Here is a 14,432-nt window from a genome sequence, read left to right as displayed (position 1 = left end):
TAAGCTTCCAACTCTTGATTTCGGTTCAGGTCATGATCTCAGGGTCATGAGATCAAACCCAAATTTGGCTCCAAGTTCAGCACAAGTTTGCTTGAGATTCTCTCCTTTTCCTTCCTCCTGTTCTCTCTCTCTCAAATAAATAAAATCTTAAACTTTTTGTTCATTCCATCTAAATTGTTGAATTTATTGCCATAAAGTTATAGTAATATTTCCTTATTATCCTTTAAAAAAAAAGATTTTATTTATTTATTCATGAGAGACATACAGAGAGAGGCAGAAACACAGGCAGAGGGAGAAGCAGGCTCTATGGAGGGAGCCCGATGTGGGGACTCGATCCCCAGACTCCAGGAACACGCCGTGAGCCAAAGGCAGGTGCCCAACCACTGAGCCACCCAAGTGTCCCTCCTTATTATCCTTTTTAATGTCTGTAGGATCAGTAGTGATTTCTCATGTTCTATTCCTGATATTGATGTTGTGATTTCTTTTTATCTTGATGAGCCCTGCTAGATTTTGTCAATTTTATTAATATTTTCAAAGAATGAACTTCTGACTTTGTTAATTTTCTCTATTGTTTTTCTCATTGTTCCTATGAAACATTGATTTAAAATCTTTCCTTTTTGCTAATACAGGCATTTAGGAGTGCCTGGGTGGCTCAGTGGGTTAAGCATCTGCCTTCTACTCAGATCACGATTGCAGGGTCCTGGGATTGAGCCCCACATCAGGCCCCCTGCTCAGCAGGTAACCGGCTTCTCCCTCTCCCTCTGCCCCCCACTTGTGCTTGATCTCTCTTTCTCAAAATAATAAAATAAATCTTTAAAACAGACATTTAAAGCTATGAATATCCATTATGCCTAACTTTAAGCAGCAACCAAAAATTTGTGGTCATATTTCCATTACCACTCAATTAAAAGTATTTACTAATTTCATTTGTGCTCTTTCTTTTTTATTGAAATATAGTTGACACTATATAGTTGACAATGTTACATTAGTTTTAGGTGTTCAACATAGTGATTTGACAATTTTTTAAAAAAATATTTTATTATTTTTTCATGAGAAACACACACAGAGAGAGGCAGAGACATAGGCAGAGGGAGAAGCAGGCTCCATGCAAGGAGCGCGATGTGGGACCCGATCCCGGAAGTCTGGGATCACACCCCGAGTCAGGCATACAGACGCTCAACCGCTGAGCCACCCAGGTGTCCCTGATTTGACAAATTTATACATTATGCTATGCTCACTACACGTGTAGCTACCATTTGCCCTTGTCTCCTTTGACTAACTTTATTTAGAAGTATGTTCCTTAATTTCTAAATATTTAGAGATACAATTCATCAGTTTTAAATAGCAATTTTAAAGATATTGCTATTTATTTTAAATTTAACTCCTTTTTTTTTTTTTTTCCCAAACTATTCCTAGTCTGCTGAGATTCTTTCTCTCATGGATGGATGTTGAATTTGAATTGAATTAAAATCTGTAAGATTTTAATCTTTTGATATGTCTTGGGATTTACTTCATGTCCTAGCATATGGTCTATTTTTGTGAACATTCTGCAGTTCTTGGATATAATTTTCATTCTCCAATTCTTAGCTGTAGTGTTCTACAAATGTTAATTAGGTCATTATCTTCCAATAACTGAGAGACAAGTATTAAAATGAACTATCTTTGTGTATTTTTCTATTTCTCCCGTAAGCTCTGTCAGGTTTTTTTTTTTTTTTTTTTTTAAGATTTTATTTATTTATTCATGAGAGACACGGAGAGAGAGAGGCAGAGGCAGAGGCAGAGGCCCATGCAGGGAGCCTGACAAGGGACTCCATTCTGGGTCCCCAGGATCATACCCTGGGCCAAAGGCGGCACTAAACTGCTGAGTCACCTGGGCTGCCCTGTCAGTTTTTTATTCATTTATCTTGAACTTCTATTAATAGGTGCATACATGTTTGTGATTTTAAGTCTCCTCTTGAGAGAATGTCATTTATTTATCATTATGAAATGTCTCTACTTATCATTGAGAATATTCCTGGTCTTGAAGCCTACACTTAGTTCTGATAATACTAGAGCCACACAACTTGCCATTATCAGGGTATACTTTTTCTACTCTTTTATTTTCACCTTTTCTATGTCTTTATGTTTAAACTGTACTTTTATAGGCAGCATTTATTTGGGTCTTGCTTTTTCCCTCCATAGCTTGAGAAACTCTACCTTGTAATTGAAAGCAATGGTATGGTGGTCTTTATTATGTTGCTCTTTGTTTTCCCATCTGCTTTTTTTTTTTTTTTTAACCTTTTACTTAAATTCAATTAAGTTAACATATATTATTAGTTTCAGGGGTAGAATGTAGTGATTCATCAGTTACATATAACACCCAGTGCTCATTACATCAAGTGCCCTCCTTAATGCTCATCACCCAGTTATCCCATCCCTCCACCCCCATCTCCTCCAGCAACCCTCAGTTTGTTTCCTATAGTTAAGAGTCTCTTATGATTTGCCTCCCTCCATCTGCTCATTGTGTTCCTCTGTACACCTTCTCCCTTCTTCTGTTAACTGAGTTCTTTTAGTATTTCATTTTATAATCTCCATCGGCTTTTTATCTGTGCCTTTTTGTGTTACTTTTTAATGGTTACTCTAAGGTTTACAATGAGCATCCTAAACTTATCATAGTCCACTAAGAATAAATAACATACCACTTTATATTTCACAATGTAATAACCTTATAACATCTTAATTCCATTTACCACCACAACCTCATATTTTGCCCCATTGTTATCACGTATTTTATTTCTATATACATTATAAGTCCCATCTTATAATGGTATTATTTTGCTTTAAACAGTCATATGCCTTTTAAGAAAATGAAGGGAAAAGAGCTAGTTTTTTATCTTTAGCCACATACTTATCATTTCTAGTACTTTTTGGTCTTTCCCATAGATAGAGCTTCTATCAGTATCATTTTTCCTTTAGCCTACAGAACTTCATTTAGTACTTCCTATAGTGGAGGTCTGTTAATGATAAGTTCTCTCAGCTTTAGTTTATTTGAAGATGTATTTATTTCACTTTTCTTATTTGAGGGATATTTTTGCTAGATGTAGAATTCTGTGTTGACAGTAATTTTCTTTCAGTGCTTTAAATATATCCTTACATTGTCTTCTGACCTCCATTGTTTACAATGAGAAGTCAGCCATAATCATATCACTATTACCCTTTATGCAATGTGTCATTTTGTTCTGCCTACTTTCAAGATTTTATTTTTATCTTTGGCTTTCAGTATTTTGACTATGAGGGACCTAAGGGTGGTTTTCTTTGTACTTATCCTGCTTGGGACTCACTGAACTTCTGATAATACTATATGTTTTCCACCAAATTTAAGAAATTTTGGCCACTATTTCTTCAAATCTCTCTCCTCCTCCTCTATTTCCTTCTGGGATTCCAATAGGATACATATATGTATATGTATATACATATATGTATATGACGTGTTCCCAGAAGTCAAGACTCATATTTTTTAATCTTATTTCTCTCTGATCTTCAGGTTAGATCATTTCAATGGACTCATCTTCACATTCAGCCCATCCAGTTACTTTTCCATTCTGATATTTTTCTATTGTTTCCATTTTTCTGCTTAGATTCCCCATCCATTAAGTCAATATTTTCTGTAAGTCTATAAATATATTTATAATAGTTGCTTTAAAGTCATTGTCTGCTACTTTTAACATATGGGTTATCTCACTGGTATCAGCACTCCTTTGGAATCTACCTCCCTGAGCCAAGGTCAAGAAATTGTCCCCAGCCAGAGAGCAAGGATAAACACATGACTCACATTGGGTGCTTTCTTTCCCTCAGGAGTCACTGTCCTGAGGGAATGTGGCACATGTCCAAAATTATAGCTGTTTAAATGGGAGAGCAAGTCCAGTATGGATTGTTCCATCATGGCCAGAATATAAATTCCCTATACCAAGGCCTTTAAAAGTTATACATAGTGTGCTGCATTTTAAAATTCATTGCAGAAACACACACACACACACACACAAACAACAAGCCTAAAGTAAAGCCTTTTGTAAAGGAACCTTTTATAATGTAAATATCAGCCCTGTATGGAGGCACTGGGTTGGAAGAAATCTGAGGTCCTTCCTGCACAATATATGAGAAAGAGATTTTTCAGAAACAATGTAGAAGTTACTTTGTAGTAAAGCAGGTTATACCTTGTACCGTGTAAGAGAAACTGCCCTCACAGCTTTGGCTGCTTAGAAAGCCATGGGATCTTGTCCCTCTGTGATACAGTCTAGCGTGAACAGATAAGCTAGGGTCAATCAGGTTCCTTCTCCAAGAATTTGAACTGGGACTACTGAGAGAAGTGGTGATTGGATGGAGATAGTATGGAGATGTTTCTGAGTTAGAGAGAGGCCAAAGTGGCATGATGGGCTGGAAACACACTAAAGTTATGAGGGAGCAGAAACCATAAAAAAGTTGGCTGTTTGGGAAATGAAAATAAGGAATGAAACATAGTTGCTAAGAGAAGAAGAGAGGCTATGAGAGATACAGAGAAAGTAATTAGTACTTAATCTGTTTCAGAACCAATAGTTTTCCAATTCTGATTCTAGGCTACTTATATATTTATAATACTCATCCTCAAACCCCCACATATAACCTTTCTCCCTTTAGCCAACCCTCCTTTAACTTGAGATAACTTAAAAAAAAAAAAAAAAAAAAATAACTTGAGATAACTTGAGTTGAGCCTCTGTTCTTTGCAATTTAAAGAGCTTGACTAAAATTTGTGTGCCTTAGAGTTTGCCAGGCTCATAAAGAGCAGAAGTAGGAATGCCTTGGGCAATCCAGGCAAAGGAACAAAATCATTAACAAAGATACAGAGACTTGTAACCATGTGTCTGTCTAGAGATCAGCAGATTCCCCCCTCCTTTTTTCTTTCTTTCTTTCTTTCTTTCTTTCTTTCTTTCTTTCTTTCTTTCTTTCTTTCTTTCTTTCTTTCTTTCTTTCTCTTTCTTCTTTCTTTCTTTTTTTTTTTTTTAGAGAGAGAGAGAGAGAGAGAGAGAGCCAGAGAGCACACACAAAGGAGGGTGGAGTGGGCAGAGGGAAAGGGAGAGAGAGAATGTTAAGCAGGCTCCACACCCAGTGCCAACCAGTGCCAGTCCCACCTCATGGGGCTAGATCTCACAACCCTGAGATCCTGACTTGATTCAGAAGCTTATAGACTGAGCTACCCAGGCACTCTAGGATCAGCAGATTTTTTTTTTATCCATTTATATTCCAATTTGTCTCGAAGCAATATTTGAGGCTAAATATATGACACATGAAAAAATTAAGTAAATAAGAAAATGGATGTGAGGTAAAAATAAAAGTAGGGAAAAAAGCTTAACATCAGTAGTAGGGTCCCTACATAATTATTATTATTTTTTAAAGATTTACTTACTTACTTACTTACTTACTTATTTATTTATTTATTTATTTATTTATTATAGGCATAGAAGGAAAGAGAGGCAGAGATTCAGGAGGAGGGAGAAGCAGGCTCCATGCCAGGAGCCTGACGCGGGACTCGATCCCAGGACTCCAGGATTGCGCCCTGGGCCAAAGGCAGGCGCCAAACTGCTGAGCCACCCAGGGATCCCCCCTCAACACACACATAATTAATAGAATGAAGCTGCTTTGACTAAGACAAAGGCCTGAGCAGCTTCTAATGCAGGCCCAGAAAGAAAAGCTAGCATTCAGAGTATTGTTATACATACCTTTCCATCATGCATTTATTTACTCATCAACTGATTCATTCAGTCATTATTCATTCATCCAGTATTTATTAAGCATCTAATATGTACCAGATCCTAGGATGACAGCTAAAGAAGAACCAAGGCTGAGTTGGCCCCACCTCTAAGAGTTCTCAAATCTAGTGACTCCATGAGTGGTACAAAGTGTTTTGAGATACAGACAGTGAAAAAGGTTGACAACAGCTGTGTCCTTTACTTGCTTCTTACATACAATTCTGTCTCAGTGATAGGGAAGACTGAACGCTCCATACAAATCCCTAACTGGCAGAAAACAATTTCATGTCACTTGCTTACAGCTGGAGCCAGAGAATCAAAATTACTCTTCAGCATCAGCTTGCAGGCTGCAAAGCCTAGGGATAAGCACAAGAGCCCTCTGCCATTGTTATTCGAGTACCTGGCATGTACTGAGTACTAACAATGTGCTAGGTTCTACAGTAAATAGGAGGAGACCAAGTTCTGGCTGCAAATGCTCACAGCTGTTTTGTAATCTGATAATTGTGCATGACAAACCTCAGACTATAACTCTGAAAATAGCATGACTATAATCATAACAAAATGGAACAGCCATTGGCAAAATTTGTTTTCTAGTTATCACTTCCAGAAGGAATTCCATAACACTACTACGGGAAGAGAAGAGAAAATTCTCTCAACTTCCTGCCACTAAACCTCTAAATTATCATCATCTGCATCCATCCCTTCCTCCTTTCTTTTCTCCTGTTACAGTGTTCTGTCTCCTGTCCACAACCAATCCACCCTCTCCTCCTCAGAGACTTGGCTGTAGTCAATATTTTATGTCTCCTGATTCTCCTTCTTCTCTATGCCAGGGTCCCTCCCCTTAGCATTTAACATATTCAAGTCTTACTTTCATCCCTAAATAAGTAAGTAAGTAAATAAATAAATAAATAAATAAATAAATAAATAAATAAATAAACAAACAAATCATTGTCTATATAGTCTTTACTTTCTTTTTAGCTCAATTCAAACTGGCTTTTAACTGGAAAATTGTTCTTTCTGGGGTGCCTGGGTGGCTCAATTGGTTAAGTGTCTGCCTTTAGCTCAGGTCATGATCCCAGGGTCCTGGGATAGAGCACCACATAGGGCTCCCTGCTCAGTGGGGAATCTGCTTCTTCCTTTCTCTCTGCCCATCCCTCTACTCATTCTCTCTCTCTAATAAAAAAATAAAATAAAAAAGAAAATTGTTCTTTCCGAGGTCCCCAGTGACTTCCTAATTATTATATCTTTTTTTTTTAAGATTTTATTTATTTATTCATAAGAGACACACACAGAGAGAGGCAGAGACATAGGCAGAGGGAGAAGCAGGCTCCATGCAGGGAGCCTGATGTAGGACTTAATCCAAGGACTCCAGGATCACACCCTGGGCCAAAGGCAGGCGCTAAACTGCTGAGCCACCCAGGCATCCCCTAATTATTACATCTAATGGCTCTGTCTAGTTCTTATCTTCATTGACCCCTTAGCATCATGTGACACAACTGACCACATATTATATAAACACTGTAAACTCACTATAAACACTCTTCTTTAGGACATTATTCTTCCTTGTCTTCTATGTATGTTCTTGTATACCTTCTATTCTGTGATGTCTTCTAACTTCTCTGGTCACTTCTTATCCTACATTTTGAACTATTCTTCCTTTGTCCAAGCTTTATTTTTATTTTTTAATTTATTTTTAAAGATTGTATTTATTCATTCATGAGAGACAGAGAGAGAGAGAGAGGCAGAGACACAAGTAGAGGGAGAAGCAGGCCCTATGCAGGGAGCCCAATGTGGGACTCGATCCTGGGACTCCAGGACCATGCCCCAGGCCGAAGGCAGGTGCCAAACCGCTTAGCCACCCAGAGATCCCCTATTTTTTTATTTTTTAAAAGATTTTATTTATTTATTCATGAGAGACACAGAGAGAGAGAGCCAGAGACATAGGCAGAGGGAGAAGCAGGCTCCATGCAGGAAGCCCCATGTGGGACTTGATCCTGGGACTCTGGGATCATGCCCTGAGCCAAAGGCAGAGGGTCAACCACTGAGCCACCCAGGCATCCCTCTTTTTCCAAACTTTATTTTTTTTTAAATTTTTAAAAAGATTTATTTATTTATTTATTTATTTATTTATTTATTTATTTATGAGAGAGAGAGAGAGAGAGGCAGAGACACAGGAGGAGGGAGAAGCTGGCTCCATGCCAGGAGCCCGACACGGGACTCGATCCGGGGACTCCAGGTTCGCGCCCTGGGCCAAAGGCAGGTGCCAAACTGCTGAGCCACCCAGGGATCCCCTGTCCAAACTTTAGATCATGGTACTCCTCCTAGAAGTCTTCCCTCATTCCCCCAGAATCAGTGTTAAGAAAACCTATAACAGGCTTTTCATAACACTCTATGCTACTTTCCAATCACATCCTATCATTCACCCAATAGGCATTTATTGAGAGCTTCTGATGTGATGGCCACTGTGTTAGGAGCTTGAGAACAGTTGTGAGCAAAAACATCCATAGGTCCTACTCTTGAGGAGTTCACAGTCTAATAGGAGAGACATACAATAATCAAATAATTACACAAACAAGTAAATAAGTACATACTAGGATGCAGGCTAAGGAAGAAAGGATCAAGGTATATTACTACATAATAGAGGAAACAACCCTATCTTCATTAATAGGGCAGCAGCATTGGGGCAGGTAATGCGGATTGATAATTGGTCTGAAATCTTAGGAGTACATATGTGAGGAAGGATTTGAAAAGTGTTCCAGAAAGAAGGAACAGTACATAGAATTAAAGTACAGCTATAATAGGGTAAGAGTGATAAAATTAAGGCTTAGAGATCCCAGTGGGCCTCAGCCCATATAGGCCCCTGAAAGGTTATCTAAAAAATTTGTCCCTATACTAAGAGCAATGGGAAGTCACTGAAAGGTTCTGAGTGGGAATGACATAATCAAATGGACAGTTTGAAAAAATCACTTGATGTAGCTGTTGAGAAAGGATTAGAAGGGGTATGAGTAGATGAGGGCAATACCAGTTACAAGGCTTTCACAGCACTCTGGGTGAGAGATGATGTAGGCTGGGCTAAGGAGGTGGTAGTGAATATGAAAAAAGTGGTTTGATTTGAGAGATATTTAGGAGATAAAGTGACAAAGGATCATATCTAGGGCTTGAGGAAGATAAGAGGTGTAAGGATGACACTGAGGAGAAGGGTTATAAGAGTGTGGATATCTTACTTTGAACATATAGAAACACTTCAACTGCTCTCAGATTCTGCTCAACTCCTCTTGTCCTTTCTTCTATGGGATCCCAGGCCCAGTCACCAGACTCAAAATCTCTGAATCACCTAAGATTCTTTTTTGGCCTTGCATGGATTCTTGCCAATTTTCCCCTAACCTAGTCACCCTCATCAAGATCATCAGTTCTAAAAGTATCAACCATGAGAGACCTCTGGAGAGACCATAAAATGATCTAAAAATGCAAGCCTTTTCTTTGGCTCTCCTAGACAAATGATGCAAAATTCCCGACTGATTTTTTTTTTATGGTAACTAACTGAGTTATAAAGAAGTACTAAAATTTGTTAGTCATAAACTAAAATTAGCTTTTAACTGGAGTTCACAGAAGACTCTAATTCAGTTCTCTACTAAGAAGTCTGGCTGCCAGGCAATGTTTGGCAACGTTGCAAAACTCCTCCTGCACACATACACATGTAGCCAGTTGGAATTCTCAAAATTTTCAGGAAGGACACTCTGTTATTGGGGCATTACCGGTGATGTTTTGAGCTGTTCATGGTTTATGGTGCCTGACATTCATGCATTTTAACTACAAATTATGATTCATGGAACTCTATCAGCACCAATTTAATATGCCCTGGGCTATTTGATTAACCCTATGGAGTAGAAGGATACACCTCTGACTTTATTTCCTGTCACTTTCCTCCTTCCCTTCCTTGCTGATCCAGAACATGTATAGCAAGCTTCCATCTTAGGAACTTTACACTTGCTATGTCTGTCTGGAGGCTAACTTGTTCATTTACTTCAGGTCTTTCTCAAATGCCACCTTTGTCAGGCCTTCTCTGATGACTATATTTAAATCATAATCTTCTGGTTTCCTGAACTTCCTACTCCATTTCCCTGCTTTATTTTAATCCTTGATACCTATAAGCATCTGATAAACCATATATTTTACTTATTTATTTATTGACAATTTACCTCCAACTAAAAGGTAAACTCCATGAGAATAGGGATTTTGGTTTGATTTGTTTAGTGCTATATCACCAATACCTAGAACAGTACCTGGTATATAGTAGGTGATCAATAAATAATTGTTGAATGAGAATGACAATTTATATTATCAGAATTATTGACCTCTTAAATCTCTAATGCCCAGCTCTTGAGGCATGGGTATATGTGATTCAAATTTGAATCATTCATAGCCCTACTGCCAAAGCAGATATAAACATGAACCCAGAACCAGAACATGCTTCTACAGTGACATTTTCTTGTTATTACTCCCCACTAGTCTCTTCATCCCAGGCTTACCCCTTCCTATCCCTCAAACACTCAGATCAAAACTTCTAAAGAACAGCTCCAGACATTCAGAACTCATATTCAATTCATGTTCAGAATTTAATATATTCCAGACATTGTGCTAGGTTCAGGGGACTCGTCAATGAATGAGACAGACATGATCTTTGCTATCACTGAGTTTATAGTCTCAGGGGGCTACCCTATCCTGCCTCCAGAAAGGAAACTTAGGGAAGCCTTGGTGGCGCAGCGGTTTAGCGCCGCCTGCAGCCCAGGGTGTGATCCTGGAGATCCTGGATCGAGTCCCATGTCGGGCTCCCTGCATGGAGCCTGCTTCTCCCTCTGCCTGTGTCTCTGCCTCTCTCTCTCTCTGTCTCTATGAATAAATAAATAAAATCTTTAAAAAAATAAATAAAAAAAAGAAAGGGGACTTAATCCCTTATAGAATATGACAACCAGGCTGAGACCTGATGTATGGCCAGGAAATGAAGAGACGTGAGGCAGAGTGGCATGGAACAGGTGGCAGCAGACAGAAATGATTATACCAAGCAGGTAGAGGAAACAGGAGTTTCAAAGGCCTAGAGGAGAGGAGTGTGTGGATGTCACCTTCCAGGAAGTGAGGGCAGTTCAGTGTGCTGGGACTGTGGAATTGTCACAGAGCGATGGTGGTATTTGAAGTAGGGTTGGTAGAAAGGCTAGACCTTGCAGGCCAAACAAAACAAGTCAGACTTTTGGGATTTTATCCTGAGAGCAAGAGGAAGCCATTGAAAGGTCTGATCAGTGGAGTGAGATGAACAATGGAGTTAAACTCTTCTCTGTCCCCTAACAAGCTCAATCCTGACCTTCCCTCTCCACTACAGGCATCCAAATCATAGATACCTCCTTCCTGAAGCTTTTCTGCCGCTTCAACCTCCACGTCTCTCTTCCTGCCAGCCCCAGGGATCCCATCCTCTTTTATCTTTGTGTGCCTATGTTCTGTCTCCCCCACGGGACTGAGTTTCCAGAGGAAAGGAGTAACTTCTCAAACCTTTCTAGACTGTCCCAAGCCCAGCTCACCACTGACTCAGATTGCCCTTCGCTGAGACAAGAGACTGAAGAGTACAACCTAGCACAACCCAACCTTTTCTAACACCCACACACCAATATTTACACAATAGTAAAACAACTCCTCCCTCCAGAGGGCAGCGCTGATGTGTACAGAGCCAGTTGACCCAGGTTTCTGTTTTCTGTCTGTTGTCACCTCTCTCTGCTCTCAGTGAAACTAGCCTTTAATGTCTCCCCTAATGGGCTGAAGAAACTGACCCCAAGCTTGTTCAAACTATAAGTGCTAGAAAAGATAAATATAATCTGCAGTGACAGGAAGAAGCGGTTACCTGGGGGTAGGGGGCTGGGGAAAACTGACTGGGAATGAGGCACAAGGAAATTTGGAGGTAGAGGAAGTGTTCTATATCTCAGTTGTGGTGGTGGCTCACAACTGTATACATTTTTCAAAATTTGTCAACATGTACAACTAAAATGTCCATCTCACCATATGTGAATCAGACATCAGTAATGCTGAATTTAAAACAAACTTCATGTAAATTAAGTCAGTAGGCCCAAGTACAACACACTGAGTTTCAAAACACAGCTCAACCCCAACATAAAACTAGGGCGTGGCCATGCAGGAATAGCAGCCTCTTCACCGTTGCTGAGATTTAAGAAAGATGAGTCCACTTGCTATGGAAGGCCAAAGAAGCAAAGTAGCAAAGGCTAATAAAGAGAAGGCCAGACCAAAATATGTAAGGTCACAAACAGGATGGACACAGGTTTGCTCTCCAAACCTCAAAATACCTACATCTGAATGAGGGAAATTTAGAATAAATAAATAGAAGTCCTGCTTCACAAACCTAGAAACTGCATATTAGCTACACAGTGATAACTCATAAAGGGCTTGGAAAAGTGAATTTTTAAAGGACTGAGTGGCAACCACAGAGGGATCCTTGAGAAGCCAGGTCTTACCTCACCTTCTATCAAGAGTGATGCTGGGGGTGAAAATAGAACTCTGTACTTGGTGGTTGAAGGGGCCAACTCTTGGGTTTCCTATGAGAAGGAATGACATCTGGCCAGGTGGCAACAAAGACCCAATGTTCACATGGCTGAATGGGTCACAGGACTGGTCCAGGGGCTCAGAGCAGAGAGAGACATATGAGGTTCCAGAAATAGTCAGGGGCCAGTGTTTGGGGTGTGCAGGTGTGTGAGGTAGTGGCGTGGGCAAGAATGAGAGAAAGGTCTCTCTCCTCTTCCTCTTTACCTGATCTCTCTCTCCTGAAAAGTCACCCAGCACAGAAAATCTAAGCTAAATTCCTGTACATAATCTGTTCTGTCTGCTGTACAATTCTCTTGCACTCCTTCTGTGGGTTCTCAAAGGCCTGTGTCCCCACCTAGCCCAGCACTGGGAATCCAGCAAAGGTCTAGAAAAAGAATTTCTTTGGAACAAGAATGTGAGGGCAATGAGGGACACATGAGTCAGGGTGGGGGTTAAGGAAGACGGGTTGGTCAGAAGGGTTTGCGATATGAGTGGAGAGAGGAAATGGAAAGATGAAAGGAGGACAAGTGAAAGGGAAGTAGGAAATAGTGGGTCAGGGGCAGTGTGGGAGAGGGAGCTAGGATTAGAGGGAGAGAGGACAGGGTTAGAGGTCAGTGGGAACACAGGCCAGGGGTCACAGGGAGAGAGAAGTTTAAGGGTCAACAGAGAAAGGACGATGAAGGATCAATAAAAGTATCAGTGGTCATTGGTGGAGAAGGGCAGAGGTCGTTGGGAGAGAGCAGTCGGGGTTTGTGTTACCTGCCTACGAGGCGGCTGTTTCTGGGGCATCTTGATAGACGCAGGAAACACCTCTACACTTGGAACACCTACAAAATGCTCTCTTTCCTGAGGACAAGTAGTTTGTCCCCTCGATCACGCACAGGAAATCTGGATTCTTTGTCACTCAAATTCCCAATCGCAGGGGTTCTTTGGGGACAGCCTTCGTTGTGGGTCCCCGCGCCCTTGCAGTATAGAATCTGCTCCTCCCTGACGCGGTTGCCCAGCAACCAACCGTTAGCCAAGGCGCAGGCGCCTCTGACGCCCCCTCCCGGCTCGAGGGAGAGGCGGGGCTGCGCGCTCGGGGAACCTCCGGCTCCACAAGACCCGCCCCCTCAGGAATAATACGACCCGCGCGCGGCAGCTTGCATTAGAACTCCCGCATGTGGGAGGGGCTAGAGCAACCAGGCACCGCCTCCTCATGAATAATGCAAGTTCAGGCGGTGTCCCGGACCCGGAAGTGGAGTTGCCGAGTCACCGCAGTGGCTGAGCTGCTGACAGGAGGCGGCGGCGGAGGAGGAGGCGAGGCAAGACCTGCGGCTCGGCCCGGCCACAGCCGCGGTAGCACTAAGGCGAGCCCACGGAGCCACGCCGGTCTTAGCCAGCAGGCGAACCTCCCGCCCCTCGCCCGTCCCTCCGTCTGTCCCGACACTTGCCCGCCCGACTCGTCCCGGGCGGCCTAGTCTGCACCGCCCACCCGACTCCTGGGGCCGCCGCCCCGCGCGGTCCCGTCGGCGTCCCTGGCCGCGCCCGGCCCCTGGCCCGCTCGCCCGCCGGCACCATGATGGAGGAGATCGACCGGTTCCAGGTGCCCACCGCGCACTCGGAGATGCAGCCGCTGGTGAGGGGGCGGGCGGCGGGCAGGCCAGGACCGGGAGGGGGCGCTGCCCGAGGGCGAGGGAGGGAATCAGGCCCTGGTGACTGCGGAGGGGGCGCCTTGGGATGGGGCAACGCGAGCCTTGAAATCGCATCGCCGGGGGAGGGGGGCTTGCAGGACGAGAACACAAGAAACCCGTGGGAGAATACGCGGGGTGACAGAAAGGGGCCTGTAAAGGCTCAGGGCTCTGTCAGCAAAGACAGGCCAAGGGAGCTTCGGGGAGGACCGTCGGTCGGAACGTTTGGGGCACAATGGTGCACACTGCTAGGGGAGGCCCTTAACTGGGAAAGGAAGGGAACTCTCTTGGGGCCCCGCCGCCGGCAGGCCCTGGGGGCTGCGTTGAGAGGTGAGGAGCCGCTTAGCCCTAGAGGCCTGTGATGCTCAGAGCGGGGGAGGGGGCCAGGAGCAATTAGGCTAAAAGGGACTGGGAATAGACT

The 14,432-nt window shown here is 42.4% G+C and overlaps 2 protein-coding genes across 18 annotated transcripts in view; one reads left to right on the top strand and one right to left on the bottom strand.

Annotated features, from left to right (window-relative positions):
• Positions 1–14,432, bottom strand: part of DNAI1 (dynein axonemal intermediate chain 1) — a 124,873-nt gene that overhangs the window by 47,581 nt on the left and 62,860 nt on the right. For 2 of the 14 annotated variants that reach the window (XM_038552634.1, XM_038552635.1), the window contains exon 1: positions 13,101–13,350. The exons of the other annotated variants lie outside the window; for them this stretch is intronic. Coding sequence is in view for 1 of the 2 variants with exons in the window: in XM_038552635.1 (XP_038408563.1) it covers positions 13,101–13,130 (30 nt within the window). In the remaining variant the exon portion in view is untranslated. Of the gene's footprint in view, positions 1–13,100; positions 13,351–14,432 lie in introns of those variants that run through there. 14 annotated transcript variants of the gene reach the window in all.
• Positions 13,452–14,432, top strand: part of FAM219A (family with sequence similarity 219 member A) — a 51,625-nt gene continuing 50,644 nt past the window's right edge. The window contains exon 1 of one of the 4 annotated variants that reach the window (XM_038552660.1): positions 13,452–13,959. In XM_038552660.1, the coding sequence (XP_038408588.1) occupies positions 13,900–13,959 (60 nt within the window). In that variant the 5' untranslated portion in view covers positions 13,452–13,899. The remainder of the gene's footprint in view (positions 13,960–14,432) is intronic. The other 3 variants (XM_038552662.1, XM_038552659.1, XM_038552661.1) reach the window with 3 other exon arrangements.

Source organism: Canis lupus, chromosome 11 (genome assembly GCF_011100685.1).
Source record: "Canis lupus familiaris isolate Mischka breed German Shepherd chromosome 11, alternate assembly UU_Cfam_GSD_1.0, whole genome shotgun sequence".
Taxonomy (NCBI): domain Eukaryota; kingdom Metazoa; phylum Chordata; class Mammalia; order Carnivora; family Canidae; genus Canis; species Canis lupus.
The sequence above is the reverse complement of the archived record's forward strand: the minus strand, read 5'-3'. Positions and strand labels throughout refer to the sequence as shown.